The 18,860-nt window shown below is 47.0% G+C and overlaps 2 protein-coding genes across 6 annotated transcripts; one reads left to right on the plus strand and one right to left on the minus strand.

Annotated features, from left to right (window-relative positions):
- Nucleotides 1–1,823: 1,823 nt before the first annotated feature.
- Nucleotides 1,824–18,008, minus strand: HNRNPH1 (heterogeneous nuclear ribonucleoprotein H1). Of its 5 annotated transcripts, XM_019478409.2 has the most exons (13): nucleotides 17,906–18,008; nucleotides 10,795–10,929; nucleotides 9,503–9,658; nucleotides 9,152–9,295; nucleotides 7,359–7,497; nucleotides 6,141–6,319; nucleotides 5,647–5,718; nucleotides 5,435–5,574; nucleotides 5,122–5,257; nucleotides 4,917–5,000; nucleotides 4,733–4,783; nucleotides 3,270–3,362; nucleotides 1,824–2,591 (listed from the first exon to the last, which is right to left on the minus strand). In XM_019478409.2, the coding sequence occupies exons 1-13, from the start codon at nucleotides 17,952–17,954 to the stop codon at nucleotides 2,473–2,475; spliced, it is 1,497 nt and encodes a 498-aa protein (XP_019333954.1). In that variant the 5' UTR covers nucleotides 17,955–18,008; the 3' UTR covers nucleotides 1,824–2,472. The 5 variants fall into 5 exon arrangements, with proteins under 5 accessions (XP_019333954.1, XP_019333952.1, XP_006263588.2 ...); XM_019478407.2 differs by lacking the exon at nucleotides 17,906–18,008 and having other exon boundaries at nucleotides 10,795–11,125; XM_006263526.4 differs by lacking the exon at nucleotides 17,906–18,008 and having other exon boundaries at nucleotides 5,435–5,547; nucleotides 10,795–11,124.
- On the plus strand, nucleotides 11,736–17,680 carry LOC102575265 (deoxycytidine kinase 2). The gene is made up of 7 exons (XM_006263524.4): nucleotides 11,736–11,905; nucleotides 12,356–12,471; nucleotides 12,572–12,765; nucleotides 13,113–13,260; nucleotides 14,524–14,639; nucleotides 16,462–16,561; nucleotides 17,568–17,680. Exons 1-7 carry the CDS (start codon nucleotides 11,800–11,802, stop codon nucleotides 17,589–17,591), a joined length of 804 nt encoding a protein of 267 aa, XP_006263586.1. The 5' UTR covers nucleotides 11,736–11,799; the 3' UTR covers nucleotides 17,592–17,680.
- Nucleotides 18,009–18,860: the final 852 nt, after the last annotated feature.

Raw genomic sequence — 18,860 nt, forward strand, 5'->3', positions numbered from 1 at the left:
GACTTTCCATTCCTGTGAATGAGTCTGCAATTACATCCACAGACAAAGCCCTCTCAGCATTTTCTCTTTGTACTATCCTCTGGATTAACTGTGCATGCTGTCATGGTGTAGGAATTATGAAATGTGCTGTAATTACACAACAGGGGGTGGGATTGTATTAGAGCAGATACAAGCATTGCAATTCCAGAAATGCACAATTTGAGATAAGGCTGTCCTGGTAGCATGAAGAACTGTAGGAATCTAATACAGGCAAAAAGGTGGGCAAATGGAAGAAGTTGGTGAATAGCAGACTGGCCTCGGGCAGTCAGGGTGAAATTCAGGATAAATGGGTGAAAGAAGCATCTGTTCTGGGGAAAATGAGCAAGCTGATCAACTTCTGGAATTCAGGGGATACAATGAAGTCTGGGAGTTTGCTTGTGCCAGTGCAGGCAGCCAGCCAGTCACCACAAGCTATCAACTATTGATCAGAAACAATAAAGATAAGGGCAGGGAGCAATGCTTATACTAACTCTACTGTGTAGCTGTCATCATAATCAGTATAACACTGCTCTCCAATACAGAGTTTGTAGTTTAGAGCATTTGTTTAGAGTGATTTTTATGACTGCTATTGGCCTTTGGGTTTAATGAAGTTTAGATGACTGATGTAGTCAATTTAATTCCAACTGCAGGTCCAAGAGAAGCTGTGGCTTAGTTTCCTTCCAAGAATGAAAATGTAATAGCACTAATCCCGCAATTCAGTTGAGTGAGTAACCTTAACTTTAGCAATTGCTAACCTAAGGGATTTATTAGTTTTAATAAATAACTGCCCTAAATGATCAAAGCCATGGAATGGCTGATAGCAACAGGGGGCTGAGGTACAGGGCACAGATCAAACATCAATCCTTGCAGTGAGGTGGGGCTGCCAGTCAAGTGAAGGGAAGAAGTATGTGGCTAAGGTGAACACAGCATCAACTTCAAGTCAGTGGGGGGGGGGAATAAATCAGTGTTTATAACATCATATACCAGCTTTGTCCAATGGGGGTGAAAGGGGAGTCAGCTGTAATACTATTGCTTGAAATGAAAAGGTGGGTTCTAGAGGATGGACACACACATGCCTGACCTTGAACACATAATGGCAGCTGCAGATGCAGTCAGATCTAGGTCTCATTACAGGAAGCTGCAAGGTGTTCATGGGAGTTAATGGGGGGGGGGTATAGCATATTGCATTGCTTGAGCAATGCATCACACACCCCAGTTCTTTGCAGGGCTGCTGTTAATCTGGGTGAGGGGCCAAACTACTCTAGCTGTACACCTCCAGTATAGTCTAGCTCACATTTAATCACCTTTAGTACTGGCAAAAGAACTTTAGAAGAGGTCTGTTAATAGTTACGACTCTGTTGACTTCCCCGGAGTTGGGTAGCAAACAGGTTATTCCATCCTTCAACCATTAGCATAGTGCAATTTCAGCTTAGAGGCTGCTTGTAGGAAGTGGGCAGTCCATGTCTGCACAAAGGCAGCACAGGTCATCTAGCAGGAATGATGCTTGGGGCAATTTGAAGCCCTGTGTGGGCAAACCATGCAGCACAGTCTGCCCTATAGCCTAAGAGGCAAATGCAAAAACCTGCTTCTAGCAAAATGAAGAGATAGCAAATCTCAAGTATCACCATCTTTACTTGCTGGCTTAAAACTGGTGCACAGCACAAGAACACAAGAAATCCAGCATACGTGCTTCTCCTCAGGCTAGCAGCTGGTGGTAATGAACAGCATATACAGCCTGCAACTGCCCACCCCTTTCTCCAAGTCAGGAAGGCTCGTACCAAATCTTTCCAATAAAGGAGAGAGAGTTCCAGTTTTTAAAAGGAAGATTTATTTAACAAGTTTCACTTAGCGCAATACACCTAAAAAGGAAATCACGATACAATGAATGATTAAATCAAGGCCTCAGAATTTTATACGAACACCAAGACCAAAATCCTAAAGTAGCCGTATTGCGTTTCAAACATGTTTCCCCATTAACTTAAAAAAAAAAAAATTAAACGTGCCTTACAGGGTATTAAAAGAAATGAACTAGAACTAACATGCCAAATGTTCACTTTGAATTGCAGACACAGCTCCTATATTGTTTTTACAAAAAAGCATGTTTCTCAACATGTATGCAAAACAGTGTTGATGTAATATGGTCGAAGAGCAACATTTAACATAATTCAAACAGCTTTAAACCTAAATACGCTTACTGCTTAAATACACTCCTACAACAAAACTAACTTGAGAAAAAGCTGAAAATCGTTTAACAGTTATAGTCTTTACTCAACTTTGTTATTACATCCTAGATGAATGTTCTTCTGTATGTTCAAAAATACTGAACCTGAAGTTTTAAAATAACAATCCCGATTTCACTTACAGTAAAGCATAAATCACAAGCTCGTATTGCAAAACTGTTAAACTTAGTTTTTTGTTTGTTTTTTTTAAAAAAGATTGACCAAAAGTCAGCAGTTACATTCCCCAGCCACCACTCATGTTGGACATGTTGGACATCCCTCCCATGCCGTTCACTCCCATGGATGCACGGTTCCCACTGCTGTAATAGCTGCTGTTCATTGCACCCTGGCTACCTGCAAGGGGAGGGAAGACAGACAAGTATTAGACAGCTAGACCACGCCTCAGCGTACCCGTGACATCTCACCAGCCAACCCCTTCCAGGCCACCTTGCACACTCCCGTATTATTAAAATAAATAAAATTAAAAAACCCCAAGTTTCTACTCAAAGTTTTTGCCACCACTTCTTTAAAAAGCCAACTGCAAAACAGTTCCCCAGATTTTAAATAGATGGGATGCACAGCAGTAAGTCCTGGCACGTTGGCTGGCCTCCAGACTTCTAGTGCAGCCTGCTTTTATCCTCCAAAAACAGCAAGGTCTCCTTGGTCAGAAAGGTGGAATCCACCATTTCATCAAGGAATCACTTCATTTCTACGTGGAAGAGCAGGAGATGGGCCATGTTCATTTAAACTGGAGCATGAATGTGTTTATTTCCCCTTATAAAAAAAAATGAAGTCCCATTTTCTTTACATTTCAGGCTTGGATTTCCAGCTTTCAGAAAGCTTCTCCCCCCCTACCCCCAGGGAACTAGCTGCTAAAGTTCAGGCCAACAGTGAACAGTGTCAACGCATTAAAAGATGGTGCTGCTCAGCCTCTACCTTTACCCTTGCACACCTACGCAGGGATCTTGGCCAACTGTGCTAGCCAGCCAGCTGTATCAGACACCCACCTAAGGCTAACAAAAATCATCTTACCATATCCACTCATGCTGCTTTGACCACCATATCCTCCTCCATAACCCCCACTCAACTGCTGGTTAGCTGGACCACCATAACTGGATTGGTTTCCTTTCAAGTTAAGGATATGAACGTTAAGACCTTGACTATCAAAGACCTGTCCATTACAAAGGTCTACAGACTACATACTACCTACTCAGTAAAGCCCTGTCCAATTTGGGGACTCGCTGACATGAACATTTCTAGGGAGAGAATACCGTCTTAGTTCCTCTTATTGCAGGAATTTTATTCTTATGCTTCCAATAGGCCACTTCAAAAATCTACTAGCACTTAAGCTTGGCTGAATAATCAACACGGGGGGGAGGGAGGGTTGTTCTACTGGCCCTGCCCTCTTTGTCTAAAAAGTCAGTGCAGCCCGCAACTTGTAAGCCTCAGATGCTCCGATTTCTCACTTTGAAACACAAAAACATTCTTCAGCTACTTGTGACAAGGACTTTGAAATGTTCTGCTAGACAGAAGGCTCTCCACCAATGCTTGGAACTCAGAAGGGGAAAGAGATTTCTTTTACTTCTACAACTTGAGCTATGTAACAAGCTGCAGAGAGACTTTTAAATGCAACTGTTTCATACTTTAAAGCAGTGTAAGATACAAATATGAAGCTTCATATTTGCGGTTAGACAAATCAGTGCTTAGATCCTTGCCACAGCCTTTATTGCCCTTGTCAGAGGTATGGTGATGGTCAATACTAGGACATGTTGAATGTCACCTGCCCCAGCTTATATGCCTGGAAGGGGGAGCATCTACACTCATTTAGGAGTTGCTATGATTACAGGTTCAGACTGCCACTAGGAGAACTGACTTCTAGGATGCTTAACTTTCATATTTTAAAGTCTGTCAGATACCTTTGCAAAAACTATTTCCATTGAAACAAGAAGCTTACTTTTTAAGCTTAGTTTTAAAAGCATTACATTTTGCAATCAGCGTGCTATAGGAACAGCATCCACACACATACACCCCCACACCCCTCCCCAAAAGCAGAAGCCAACCACCACTTTAAGGACTAATCCCAAGAGACCAGTAAATATCAAGAGGGGTATCCGATTTGTAGATTAAAAGTAGTTGTGTAGAGGAGGCTCTCTCTCTTCAAAGGCCAAATCAATTCAGCCTAGTCATTTTGGAAACATTTGCTATAGTCATTTTGCACCCAATTTTAGAAGTTGGGAAAAAAGCTTAAAGCTTTCCAAAGCAACTTTAAGCTCAACTTTTTAGACAAGGGAGTCAGTTAAATCAGATACGCCCTCCATCACCACCCTGGTCTGGAAAGAAAGGGAAAGGGTGACTAGCATCTCCCACATCATTGGTGCAATCCCATGCACTCCCCAAAAGCATTCATCTCATCTCACCACACTCTTCACATTCAGCACAATTTACTTAACAGCCTAAGTAACTGGTTGAATGTATTCCCAAAAGGTTTATAATACCTGGCAATGTGCTAGTGTTCCAATCTTGGACTACCCCTTCCGATTCCTTGACTGTGTGATTAAGACAGAATGTTGAATTTCAGTTTTTATGCCAGGCATAACAGTAAGCAGGAGCTGTATAATATTAGCCAGCTTCGTTAAATAGGAAGTGTTTCTTTTAAAATGCAGTTAGATTTACACATACCCATTGCTCCCATCATCTGACTGCCATATGCACCACCACTCCCTCCTGCTGTGGAATTCAGGAAGAGTTCTACATATCTGTGTTCTGAAAAGAAAAGAGGTTAGAGACTAGTCTCACCAGAATCCACATCCAGGCTGGCCTCCACAGCGACCTGGGGAGGCTTGTAAGTCGAAGGAAGTCTATTTTGACAGGTGGAGAGACTTACGCATATTTGCTTTATCTTTGGACATGGCAGCCACAGCATCCTCATGAGTAGCAAATTCAACATCTGCCTCTCCAGTCACTCTACCATCTGGTCCAATTTCAATGTGTACTCTTACAGGGTTTAGAGGCGAGAAGAACTAGGCATAAAATTCACATGGTGTTAAACATATCTGCTACTGACCACACGCAACAATTCTGCAACAAGCATTTTCCTGTTCAAGGCAGAATTGCAGGTTTAATGCTATCAAGGCTTACAATAATTACCATTTCAGCAGATTGCTCAAAATGTAGCACGGAAGAGTATTCAAACTTACATTATAAATGTCGTTCTCTGTTGCTCTGTAAGGTAATCCTCTCATGTGTACGCAGTGGCCAGTCGTGCTTTGGAACGTGGAGCTTCCGTCGCCATATCTGTGGTCGGACATCCCTGTAGAGAAGAGAGTCCATTCTAGGTCTTTCAGATGTATTAAAGTTACTTCAGACATGTATTGAAATTTTGTTTAAATTCCTATTAAAGAAATCTTACCTCTTCCAAATCTATCAGAACCAAAGCCATATCCATCATTGTATCCATTGTAGTCATCATAGCCTCCATAGCCTGCAAGATGGACAAAAAAAAATGTCATCTACAGAACAGGAAACATCATATACTGCAAAATTTGTGTGTGTGTGGGGGGGGGGGGAGGAGGACACGGACGACCTCAATAGCTGCTTGGAATGAATCAGTCAAACATACAAGTTAAAAACAGCCCTTGTTGGACTCAAAGCACCCTTGAAAAGCACCACTTCTAAGTTTCACCTTTTTTGGGGGGTTACATAAAAAGAGACTACAACAAATCAATGTTTCTAACACTATATACATTCATTTTTTGCAATCTCTGAATTTATCTTGCACAGTGTTTGCACATCTAATGTATTGTTTGCATTAGCACCCATGGCGCAGCACCGCCCTGGTTGAGAATCAAAGTTAGAATATTCAGACTTTTTAGAAGTCATGAGCTTTCAGGTGCATATACGTACCTCCACCATAAGCTCCACGTCTCATCCTTTCAAAACCACTTCCTCTGCCAAGACTGCTGTATCCCCTTCCAACGCCTGGCCTGTCATACGGGCCTGGCCTCTGCATAGCCAACAGTTTGCGGGGAGGATCATAATGAGTACGCACTTCCGCTCGACTACTCTTGAAGATTTCAATATACCTAGAAACGTTTTCCACACAAGATAGTCAGTCTCTCATTCCAAGCACAAGAATATCACAATCAGCACAGTTTAAAGTTAAAAGCGAGACATTCTAGTCATAGCCTTGAAACTGGCAGGATATTTTAAGCCAGATTTCTTTATATTATGTAGGCAATGACATTCTACAATTTCACTTTCCAATTAGTGAATTTCAAGAAATTACAGTTACTGAAGGGTTTATGCGCTCCTTATACTTCAGAGTATCCCAGCCTTAAGGGTGGGGGAGCAAGTTAGTTCCACCCAAAATTTAAAATTTGTAGGTGTTGGGGGGGCAGGGGAAGGGGGGGGAAGCAGGAGGGAGATCACTCCACTCAACTCAGTATTTTTTGCTCATGTGGCAAAACATATTGAGGGTTAAAAACCTGGTCTCCACCAAGATTTAAACCCATAGGTTTTTTAAAAAAAAAGAAAAAAAAAGCTTTGCATGAGCTAGTCACCCCAGCCTATGCTTCAGTAATCCAGCATAGGCAAAAATGCATGCTTCAATGAAAAATAGTCACAAGTAAGAGAGACTAAAAAACCCTTTGTGACAATTTCTTGAAAGCTATGCTCATTATACATGGAAGATTAATATAGAAAGAACATTTGTTACATTTCAACAAGTTTAGAAGAAATTATCACATTTTCTTATGGTAATACAGTGCTATGTGTGTCTTTACAGCTAATGGCATAATTATTGCTATTTGAGAAATTTAAAGCCATAGTCTCTCAACTTTGTCAAATCTCAGTTTCACAGTTTAAACTACTCAGTTACTTGGTGTCTACCTAAGTGTTAATTTGCTTTTAGTTTGCACGCATTTTAGGAAGTTTGGGTTCTGTGCACACGTTGCACATATACAAACAGTTGTCAGCTTGTGACCAAGTTACAGATCAGAACTACTAGAGTAAGATGTAGTGGTTTGGGAATCAGCCAATTGTTTTTTTAAGAAGAGAGAATATGGATTTAATTAACATTTACCATAAGAAAAGTGACTTATCCAACCAACCATCCATCCCCACCTGTGCCCTATTCTTTCCTTGTGTTTCTTTAGAGCCTTTTCAGCTATTTCCTGTGAAGCAAACTGCACGAAGGCCTCCCCCGTACTCCTCCCCTGGAAGTCCACCGGCAATGTTATCCCATTTGGCACGATTTCCAACCCTTCAACCCAAGGACAAATAACCCCAGTAGGGGGCAATATTAAAATCACAAGCCCAGTCATGAATTTTTCTTATAGCTTTAAATATACCAGAATTGTAATAAAAAATTTAAGCGAATGGTATGTTGGTTCTAGATAAACAGTCTAGCAGAAAACATGTCAACATGAAACTCCACGATCACATACCATTCAATTTAAATTCTTAACCCATCCTGCTGTGCAAGTTTGTGCAAAGAACCAAATGTAGTGATGCAGTAGTGCAGGATGCATTAAGAAACTCACATATTAAATAAAAGCTTCTTAAGTACTTTACAGAATACTCAAAATTGTTGAAATTCATTTAAAAGTCAAGATAGTACATTTAGCTTTACATACTATAAGTATTTACTCGAAGTTCACAAAAGAAACTGATACTCTTATGCACACATTTCAAAGTCTAAATTCAGTATTAGAAAAATATTTTTTTTCAAAAGCACTGCTTTAGTAAGAGAAATTCATGAATTACATTTCAAAATGTTAAATTTCTAAATTGAAAAGATGCACTGTGTATGTTAGGCACATTTATACAACTTCTAATGGTTTACAGCAATTACTCATTAACCATGCAAGTAGCAGAAGTCAAATTAGGCAATTTACACACTTAAACTGTTAATGTTCAATATCACTACTTCACTAAAATACATAAAATATAATGCAACTTTTTTCTAACTGAAGCAATGGTCCATTTCTAACCTACTTTAAAAAGCAAAAAAAATAAAATAAATAAATAAAAAGCAAATCTGTCCTGTTTTTCAAACCTATGCAAAAAGTTAGAAATCAGGCATTCTAATATTCAATAGTAAAGGAAGATTCACATTGATGTTCACACTTTCTGCTTTCAAAACATTAGCAAGTTTAATCCTAAGCAACATTCGATTCTTATGCATTCATACTGCTATTCCAATTTCCAGAACAATTGTCAACATTACGTAAGTTGGCAAAGATCAACGTTTTAAAGTAAAAAAAACAAAAGACAATTTCTTTAAACCTGAATCTTAAACCCTTAAAAAAAAGTTAAAAAAGAAATTCTTTAAAGAACAAAAACAAAATAAACAACAAAAGAGAGAACACATCTATATTCAGATCACTTTCAAAGTCACATCATGCGCTAGTTTTGTACAGGTCTATACTACTTTCTCTCTCAAATTCAAGATAGGAACAGGAAGCAAAGTCTAAGAGATTCCACTCACATTACTGGTCCCAACAATGAGAATTTTCAGCCATTTACAGGTGCTCCAGTAAACAGCATGTGTGGAATCATTTAAATTGACTACAAGAATTTTAAACTCCTTTTTAGGGCAAGAAATGCATTCTCTGTAATTAATGGAATGTAACTGTTCAAGATATTGTTTAGAACTAAAAGAAGGTTCCCAAAAGTCACCAAGTTAACCTACACGTTGTCTCATTTGACCCACATTAAGACTTAAAAAAAAAGTACTGGCCTAGTCAATGGAGCAAATGGAGCTCTTATTTGCACATATAATCCTATGCAATCCACGTAATCTAGAACTGTGGAACAGTCTGCACTACTGAAAGTAGTGCTGGGCAACAGAGCAGTGCCACTGTAATTCTAGCATTAACCAGTACTGCTACAGCTAATGCTTATACCCCACATACCTGAAAAAAACTGTACAATTTCTTCTTTGCTACAGCCAAATGGAAGTCCTCTAAGACGTACAAAACCATCATTAGCAGTATCAGGGCTGTTGGGACCCGTATGCTTCAGAACCCAATCCATTTCAACGTTGTTTGACTTGAAAACTGTAAGAGGCACTTAGAATTAATGCATTTTTGAATGCAGCAAAAGCAGAGTTAAAGTCATTTACCTTTTGAGAGGCTAGTCAACTGACAAAATACAGTACATAAGTTTGTCAAATCTCCATGCATTTAACACACACAAGTTTAAAAAAAAAAAACTAAAAAGGAAACAAATACACTTAGTCAGGTACTAGACCAATTAAGTCAAACCTTCAACGTATCTGTGTCCCATTGTTTCTCTGTCCTTTTTCAGAGCCAGTTTCACATCTTCCTCAGTTTCCAGTTCAACAAACGCCTCCCCGCTTGGTCTGCCTTCTCTCGTGTAGATGAAACGAATACCTGAAGCTCCGTTCAGAATTTTGCATTCTGAGACAAAGGCAGAACAAGCTGGTTAGTGACGCCACTTCCACGCACCCCAAGCGCCTGCGCTCTGTGCCCAACAACGCCAAATGCAGGTTTTCCTTCTCCAGCTCAGGTGGCTAAACACAGCGAAGTGACAAACGAGCAGTTAGCACCACGCACCGAATGGAGAGGGATGAAAGTGTTCTGCAAATGTACTTGGATCGGGGGTCACCAACTTACAGCCGGCCCCTGACCTAGATGAAAGGGACCCACTGAATTGTGCCTGGACCGACCTTTTAAATCGCTACCCAAGTGAAATGGTGAACGCTGAAACAATGGACTCCTTGTCCTCCCAGAGGGGTGTTGATTCTGGCCGTGTGGGTCTAAGGACACGGGCAGGCAAGGCTGTTTGGGTCGATGCGATATCCTCCCCCCAGTTATTTAGTTGGTCTAGCATGGTCTAAGGACACAGGCAGGCATCGATCTTTGGGGGCACACGCTACTTCTTATTAAACCAACTAAACAGTTGGAGAAAAGGCCTTTGCAAGCCTTCGGGCGTAAGCGCCCTTTTTTCAGCAACCAGGGAGGGATGTTGTTTTGTTGTTTGGACTTTGAATTGGAAAGAGTTGGGAAATCGAGGCGAGGCTCAGCGTTCGGCATTTCCTTGTTTGCCCTTTCAGCTTGGCTGGCTCCGCCGCTGCAAAGACCCGCCCAGAACAGAAAAAACAACAACAGCAAAAAAGCCAAGCGACCCAGAACAATGGAACCGAAAACCCGGAGAGAAACGAACAAAGAAAAGGACTAGAACAGAAGCAGCGCGAAGATCGAGAGAAAAACTCAGAACACGAAGGGGAAGCCAGGGAAGGAGAGGGCCGACCGCCACGCTAATCGCAGCGGCGCGAGGCCGGAGGCCGCAGGCCGCGCACGCACGCACGAGGCCGCGGGCGGGCGGGCGGGCGGCGGCGGCAGGGCCGCAGTGCCGGGCTCGGGGCGCCCCCGTGCGGCCGAGGCGCGCAGGCCCGCGCAGGCGCGCAGCCCCCCCCGTCCGGGCCCGGCCCGGCCCAGCCCGCCCCTCCCCCCGCGTGCGCGGCGCGGTGCCGGGCGCCCCCTGGCGCGGGCGGCGCGCACTGCAGCGGCCCTCGGGCCCCGCCCGCACTTACCGGAGAAGAAGCGCTCGACCTCCTCGGCGGAGCAGGACCAGGGCAGGCCGCGCACCTTCACCACGTAGCCCTCGCCGCCCTCGGCGCTCAGCAGCATGCCCGAGCCCAAGCTGGGCTCCGTCTCGCTCTCCGCGGCTGTGGGCAGAGACAACACGTGAGCCACGCCCGGGTCCTCGCCCGGCGGATAGAGCGCGGCCTCCGCGGCGGCGGAGTTGGGGTCCTCCATGGCGAGCGGGTAGCGAGAGGCGAACACGGCGACGCGGAACGGGAGAACACGGTGGAGACGCGGCCGCTATGGCGGGAAGCGCAAGGCCACGGAAGCGAGAAGCGCAAGCGCAGAAAAGGGCCGCGGGCTGCGCAGGCGCGGTGCGAGCCCCGCCCTTCCCCGCCCCCCCTCGGGCCCGCCTGCGCATGCTCTCCCGGCCGTGTCGTCAGCCTCGCACTCGCCCCCCCGCCCACACCTTGCGGGCGCATGCGCTCCTCCCCGCCGCTGAACAAAGCCGCGGCGCCTGGGCCGGCGCAGGCGCAGTGCGCCCACCCGACGGCGGGGTCCGTCCCCCCCTCACGTGGATAAGCATTGGCCCCGGGGAGGGAGGTGTACGGTGGGGGTGGGTGTCCCCGGCACGGCTACGGCGTAGCCCGTTTGCAGACGTGGGGCAGGGAGGCGCATGTTTGCGCCGACGGTCTCGACCGCTTCCCCGGCCTTGGTGCGCCCCGTCCAGCGGAGCCCGTGGGGGCCGGGAGAGGGGCAGGGAAGCCTCTGCACTACGCGGGTCCCGGGAGTCGCTACAAAGCAGCGAGTGGGTCCGGGACATGCCCGGCTCGCTGGGCCCGGGAGCCGCGACGGGCTGAGCCGTGTCTGGGGGCGGCGGGCGGGCGGAGGAGCGGCCCTGGTCAGACGGGGGCGGGGCGGGGCGGGGCGGGCGGCGGGACGCGATTGGCTGGCGAAGGCGGGCGCGGGACGCACGGATTGCCAGTGCCGGCGCCCGGCGCCCCGCCGCAGCCATGCGCCCCTCGGCCAAGCGCCCGTGCCTCGGCCCCTCCGAGCCCGACTCGCTCGACAGCAGCTTCCAGAAGCGGCTCACGAAGGTGTCCATCGAGGGCAACATCGGTGAGCGGGGACGGGGTCGCGGGCAGGACCTGCGGGGAAGCGCCAACCCCCCACTCGCCCCTGCGGCCGGGGCTTGGCGCCAGATCCGTGGCGGGGGGGACGGGGGCTCGGGCTCCGCAGCGCGGCCAGGACCGAGCTGCGAGCGGGACCGGCGGGTCCCGCCAACACATCGCCGGCCGCTGGGGGCTCCCGCGCAAACTCGCGGCGAGCCGCGCATGCGCCGGCTCCTTCCCCCGCGCGCCGGCTCCCGAAATGGCCGAGCCTGGACACGCGCGGCCCCCCCCCCGGGTGACAGCGAGGACTGCGGGCCCCGTCCACGCCCGCCGGGTTCGATGGGGGAGGGAAGAGACAGCCAGCGGCTTAGCCGCTGCTCTGGGAGCCGGCGGGGCCGAGCGGCCCGCACCGCCCCGCGCCGGGGCCCGTTCTTCCTCTGGCAATAATGTTCCGCAGCCTCGGGGAAATCCACCTTCGTCCGCTTGCTGGAGAAGTATAGCGAGGAGTGGGAAGTGATCCCCGAGCCCATCGCCAAGTGGTGCAATGTCCAGAGCACTGACAACGAGTACAAGGTAGGCTCGGTGCGTCTGTGGGGGGCAGGAGCCCGGCTCCCCCTTCACTGCTGGGGGTTAGGTGCTGGGTCCCACCACAGCCACTCTGCTCTCCCCCCAGGAGCTTACCTCGTCTCAGAAGAACGGAGGGAACCTACTTGGCATGCTGTACGACAAGCCAACAAGATGGGCTTACACCTTTCAGACATTTGCCTGTTTGAGCAGAGTCAAGGCACAGCTGAAGGCTGCCTCGGCCAAACTGCAAGAAGCCGAGCACCCGGTGCAGTTTTACGAGAGATCGGTGTTCAGTGACCGGTAAGTCAGCTGCATCTTTCCTAGGGACCTCACGGGTCTTGCTAGCTTGTCGGACCTGTCTCACTTCCCTGTCCAGGGAACTCGACTGTGCAGTTTTAGCTAGGATTGTGGAATTAGCTGCGACTGAAGTGAAACTACTCAACGCCTAGTTGTTCAGGAAGACACAACTAAAAACCCTAACTGAAGCTGAAGTAACTAGACAAAGCTAGAGTTCATGCTATGGCTGTCCTGAGGAATCTGAGGATTGGGTTGTCAGTCCAGTAATTCCCATTAATGAGTCCTTTGTAAGCTATATGAAGGATTCTCTACTTAGACAGTAGCTAACTGAGAGGTGCATTATATTACAGGTATGTGTTTGCTTCCAATCTGTTTGAGTCTGGATGCATCAACGAAACAGAATGGGCCATTTATCAGGACTTGCATACATGGTTTCTGACTACCTTTGAACCAGATATGCAGCTGGATGGCATCATCTACCTAAGAGCCACACCAGAGGTATGGTTAGACTTATTCACTAAGTAAGCTCACACTCTCTCCTTTTGCGAATGCTTGACATCAACAGAAGTCAAAAGAAGATAGTGTACCTGTTGTAACAGTGACTGTTTTTGTGGTGCAGAAGTTACCTTTCACAGAAGTGAACTGAGGTGACTGCATTGTGCTGACACTGGGGAGTGGGGTCAAGCGAGGGTAGGAGGTCTCCAGAAAACTAACTGGAAACCCATGTGCAATCCAACAGAGCTCCATCGAGTTCTGCACTGCTCCTGCTAGTAGCTACTTGTCTCAGCACCCAACATTGAATATTAGGACTTCGCCCAGGATGGGTGTACAGTATTTTGAGAGTTAGTCATTACTGTAAATTCTTGTGCTTTACATATCTAGGCTTTCAGTATAGAAAAAAAAAGTATTCATCATACTATATTTACACTGTAAAGAATGGATAAATCCAAGTGTGTTTCTCAAACCTGGGTTAGATAGTGCAGCTAGGCAGCCATCAGAACACAGCACCAAACACTTGCAGACAAGCAGCTCTGGCTTCCAGGTCACAGACAGGCTACAGCTGAACAAAGCCCTCTTTTTTCCAGACTGTTATTCTGATGTTGGCAACTGTAGAATGCTGACATCCAGCGCAGTCACTAAGGATCCTACATTGTCATAGACAGCGTATGGTTCTGGTCTGTGACTCAACTGGTTTTATTTTTTAGCAGAAATAAATAATCTCCATTCCTTCAAATCTTTTTAGTGGAGAAACTGGAGAATCGCTGTCTTTCAATGCAAGTCCTTCAGATAGTCCAGAGGCACACACAAAAATCAATGCTAGAGCCAAGGTGCAGTTATAAATGATCCTGTCAGCCCAAACATGGATTACTCAAAGTTGAGACTTATTGAGAGCCTGCTCATGCTTGATTCATTTCCATTCAATTTCATTTTTATTAAAGCAATTAAAAGAATTAATTAAAAAAAAAATTTTAAATCACTTTAAGCCTTCGTTTTCACCTTAAAGAAGAGGAACACGCATCTACATTTGAAGGCACAAGAACCAAAAAGGAAGTTTAACTAAAAGAAGTGAATACGTTAAGCTGCCTAATGTGCTGAATGCAAATAAAAGCACCCAAGCTGTCTTGAGAGACTGTTGAAGTCATGCAGTTGTCAGTGTAAAGAACACCTCACGACTGCTGCGCTGCCTGTATGAAGCAAGAGGCATGTTTGAGTGCACATACCAAACAACAATTTTAAGCATACCTTTGTTTACTCTTGCAGAAGTGCATGGAAAGACTGCAAATTCGAGGCAGAGAAGAGGAACAAGGAATCGAGATGGAGTATTTGGAAAGCCTCCACCATAAACACGAAACCTGGCTTCATGAGAGGACTATAAAGTATGAGCCGTTCTATATACATAACACTGCAGGCAGCTTGAGTCGTTAAGGCCTGACAGACTTATCCTACCAGAGGGGGTCAACTACAAAAGAATTTATGTAGAAGAGCTGAATTTAAGCTGCAGTAGCTATCTGGCAAACTTGTGAAAGATCCCCACAGATCTGCCTCCCTTGGTGTCAACCCTGGTAGGCACCCCAAGGATAATGATAAAATGGTTTGGCTAGGAGACCTCTCGCCCCACTGAATTAGCTCCATTTCCTGTAGTTCAAACTTACAACAGGTCCAATCTAAGCACTTGGTAAGCAATTCAACCCATCCCAGCAGAATTAACTTTCTGCTATTTTCCTTTAGAACACTGCCCAGCTAGATGCTTTCTAAATAATTACTGCCTCACCACCTTTAAAACTACCTATTGTAATTGAACTAGGGGTTCAGTGGGCATGTCTACATGAGATGCTACAGTGCAGTCATTGCTGTCCATTTATTTACTACTTGCAACAGCAAGTAGTAAATACATTCACAGTAACCAGTCAGCTAAAGGATGTTCACCAGTGCTACTGCACAGTAGCTTAAAATACTGCGCAGTAATGTCATGGCATGCACAGCACTAACACACTACTGCACAGTATTATGTCTGCCACTGCAGTGTCTCATGTAGACATGCCCAGTATTTATTATTATTACATTAATATTAATCCTGGTTTCAAAGTAACAAGTCATGTAGCCATTAAGCTTCTCTACTGAAAGAAGCTGTCCATAAGAAGTCCAGGAACTCAAAGTGAAGCAAGGTATACCGCACATCTTTCTCAGTTCCCCTCCTGACTCTGTCTTTATACTTATTTGGAATTATATTTTAATGTTCTTCAGCTGGACAGCTCTCTCTTTTGAAGCCTGAAGTGTGTTGCCAGATAGAGGGAATAGTGTTAAAATCCTGGCATTTTGCACAAGTTGCTGCCAGGATAGAGGCATGGCAACTACTTTTAAACCAAGTGTGCTTGACTTTTTGTAGATTAGTTGTCTCCTTTTCAGCAGAAACCAGGAATCAAGCCATTTCACTGTAAATTACTAGACTCCTACCATTTAAACATGTAAATATTAGGTTACTAGCACAGTCTATCCCTAATATGATTAAATACAGGGGTGGAACTCATAACCTGAAATATTTAAGGGAGGGGCAGAGAGGAGAGTAATTAATGACCATAGTATGCAGTCTGGAGAATGTCTGCTTCCTATTTGCTCTCAGGGTTGGAATGGGAGGGAGAAAACAAGTTTCTTGTATTAAACTAGTTGAAGGCAGCCAAGTCTGCAAAGGCAGATCAAAATTTTGGATCAAGCTTCCTATTACGCTTCAAATTTTAGTATTTTTCCTATTTTAGTAAGGTAGGGAAGGAGGACTTTAGAAGTAGCACTTGTGAGAGGGGGGGGCAGCTCAGGGTCTACTTCCACAAGTTTATTAATTTTAACTCATGTGCAAGCTGTCTAGTATGATCCCCCAACTGCCAGTTATAACTTATTGAAGATGCCACTCGCAGCTAAAGTTCTTATAAACAAAAATCTACCTCAAATGGATTAGAGGTTAGTTAACAGCAGAGGGGGGCAAAGCAGCGAGCAGTATTTCAAGAAATTGTTCTCCTTAATCTTGTAATGAAGTCACTGTGCTGACAACCTATTCCCCAGCAAAAAGTTTTCATAAAGGATGAGTGTGTCGGATTAGAGGGGGCTACATCAGGTGAAAGGGACCTTCACCCAGGTCTAGGGATACTTATAAATAAAAGCCTCTTTTGCCAAGAGAAAGATACTGATTCGGGGTCTTTCTTACAGGGTGGATTTTGACAACCTCAGAGAGATACCCATTCTGGTCTTAGATGTTAACGAAGACTTTAAAAACGATAAGATTAAACAAGAGGACTTGATCGATAAGGTAAGAAAACAAGGCTTTTTCAGGTGGTGATTACGGTACTCAAAAATAAGACCATTATGACTTACCAGTGTGAGCTGTTGGCTCCAGCAACTTCATGCTGGCAAGACCATAATTCAAAAACTTTATAGTCAAGCTGCAGTAGTTGGTGTCTCTTTGGCAATAACTGTAAATATGTTGGCAGAGAGATTTAGCAAGTTCAGCTCTCCATAATTTGGTAAACGTTGCTGAAGTTAGCTGTGAAGGGCTAGGAAGTCCCTTAAGGGAAGCAAGGCCTGGAAGAGCACCAGCTCTGCCCTCTTCCTAGCCCCCGCGGACCCTATGGCAGGGGCTCCCAACCTTTTTAGATCACAGGCCGGCAAACTGCAGACCAGAAGTGACCGTGGGACTGGCAAGCCACAGACCGAAGTGACCAGCAAACTGCAGACCGGCAGCCAACACTATTATACTTTCTTTATAAAGGGTTGGCTGCTAAGTCCACAGTACACCAGTCACTTCCTGACTTCAGGTCTGGCAGCCGACCTGTCGCACACCGCGGCCACGGCGGGTCGGGAACCCGTGCCATAACCCGCCCAGCCAGCAGGGATGGAGGGAGAAGCGTGCGGGAACCCGCTCCCTCTTTCACACCAGTCAATGCAGGAAGATTCAGCAGCCAGGCAAAATACGAACTTGTTCCCATCCCCCCCACCCCGCGGCTTATGTTTTCAAGTCCCTTTAGGTACATCAGTCTGAAAGGCCCAATATTTCTCTTATTCACACGCGCCGAGGCTGCGTTTCCCCCTCTCCCTTCAGCGCGCCCTTCCCCACGCGTACAGTCGTCTCGGCGCGTATCGCAGGTCGAAACCCCCCGGGACGGAAGCAGCTCTCGGAGGCCGTTCAGGGCAGGACGGGACGGGCGCAGCGTGGTGCAAGGTGGCCGGTGCCTCTTCTTAGGCTTCCCTCGAGGACTTCAGGCCGCAGCGGCAGCTGTTTAAAAGCTCGGCATTGCCTGGATGTCTTGTTTCAACAGGTCAAGGCTTTCCTGAAGTCCTAACCGCTGCGAGACGCCCCCCACCCGCGTGTGCACGCGGCGCACCGCTCCAGCTCGGCCCGCGCTTGTTTTTAATAAAGACTTTTAAGCCAGCTCGTGTTGGGGGGGGGTGACTTCCTGCCCGCGGCGCCCCCGGAACACAGCGGTGTGCGGGCGGGCGGAGCCGCGAAATGGCGGCGCGGCGCAGGGCCGGGCCCGCGCGGATCATGGCGGGAGGCGGGCAGCTGCCGGCGGCGGGGCTCGAACACGGGGCGACCGTTGGTGGGGGCGGCGCCCGGGCCCCAGACCCTCCCCTCCCCGCGGCCGCGAGCACTCACTCAGGCCGGGGATGTGGCTCTCGAGCTCCTCAATGTGGTACGGGTCCATCGCACTTTGGGGAAGGGGCGGGGAGTCGCTTCCGCGCGCGCTGCTCGTCAACAGAGCCGCGGCCTCCTCGCCTGAGCCGCTCTGCCCCGCGATCCGCGCCGCCGGCCTATAAATAGCGCGTGACAGGGCGCCGCGCGCTGACGTCAGAGGCAAACTACCCTTCCTGTGGGCGGAGCCAACCGCCGCACGCCGCGAGGGCTCAGCTGCCGAACAGCGGCACGGTGCTGTGTTGGGGGCGGGGCTACGCTGAAGGGATGGAGGCGCGCGGCTGGTTGCTATGGTTCCCGCCAAGCCAATGTCTGTGGGGCTGAGTCCCCGAGTCCGTCTCGCAGCGCGGCTAAGTGACGTGCCCGAGGCCGCCTTTGGGAGGTCTGTGGCAGAGAAGGGAGAGCTTCATGCCTGAGCCCCCTGGGGGCCTCCTCTCTCTGCCTGTCACAACTAGGGGCCTGCTACACCTGACCTGGATGATGCCCTGCACGGGTGAGTGGTGCAATATGTGTAAAACAGGCCACACGCGCCGAGTACAGCGGGCCACAAACGCAAGATAATTATCACGCAGTTCACGGGTCAGTGGTGTGATGTGTTTAAACGGGCCACGTGCACCAAATAAGATGGGCTGCAAGGGCAAGATCATTATCAGGTATCCAGGTTGTGGTCATATTGGTCTAGAAGAAAAGGCAATTGGGACTCATAGTAGAAATGATATCTTTTATTAGACCAACAAGGTTTTTGCAATAAAAATCATCACACAATTCACTGGTTAGTGGTGCGATGTGTTTAAACGGGCCACGTGCACCAAATAAGATGGGCCGCAAGTGCAAGATCATTATCAGGTATCCAGGTTGCAGCCATATTGGTCTAAAGGAAAAGGCAATTGGGACTCATAGTAGAAATGATATCTTTTAT

Source organism: Alligator mississippiensis, chromosome 9 (genome assembly GCF_030867095.1).
Source record: "Alligator mississippiensis isolate rAllMis1 chromosome 9, rAllMis1, whole genome shotgun sequence".
Taxonomy (NCBI): Eukaryota; Metazoa; Chordata; order Crocodylia; family Alligatoridae; genus Alligator; species Alligator mississippiensis.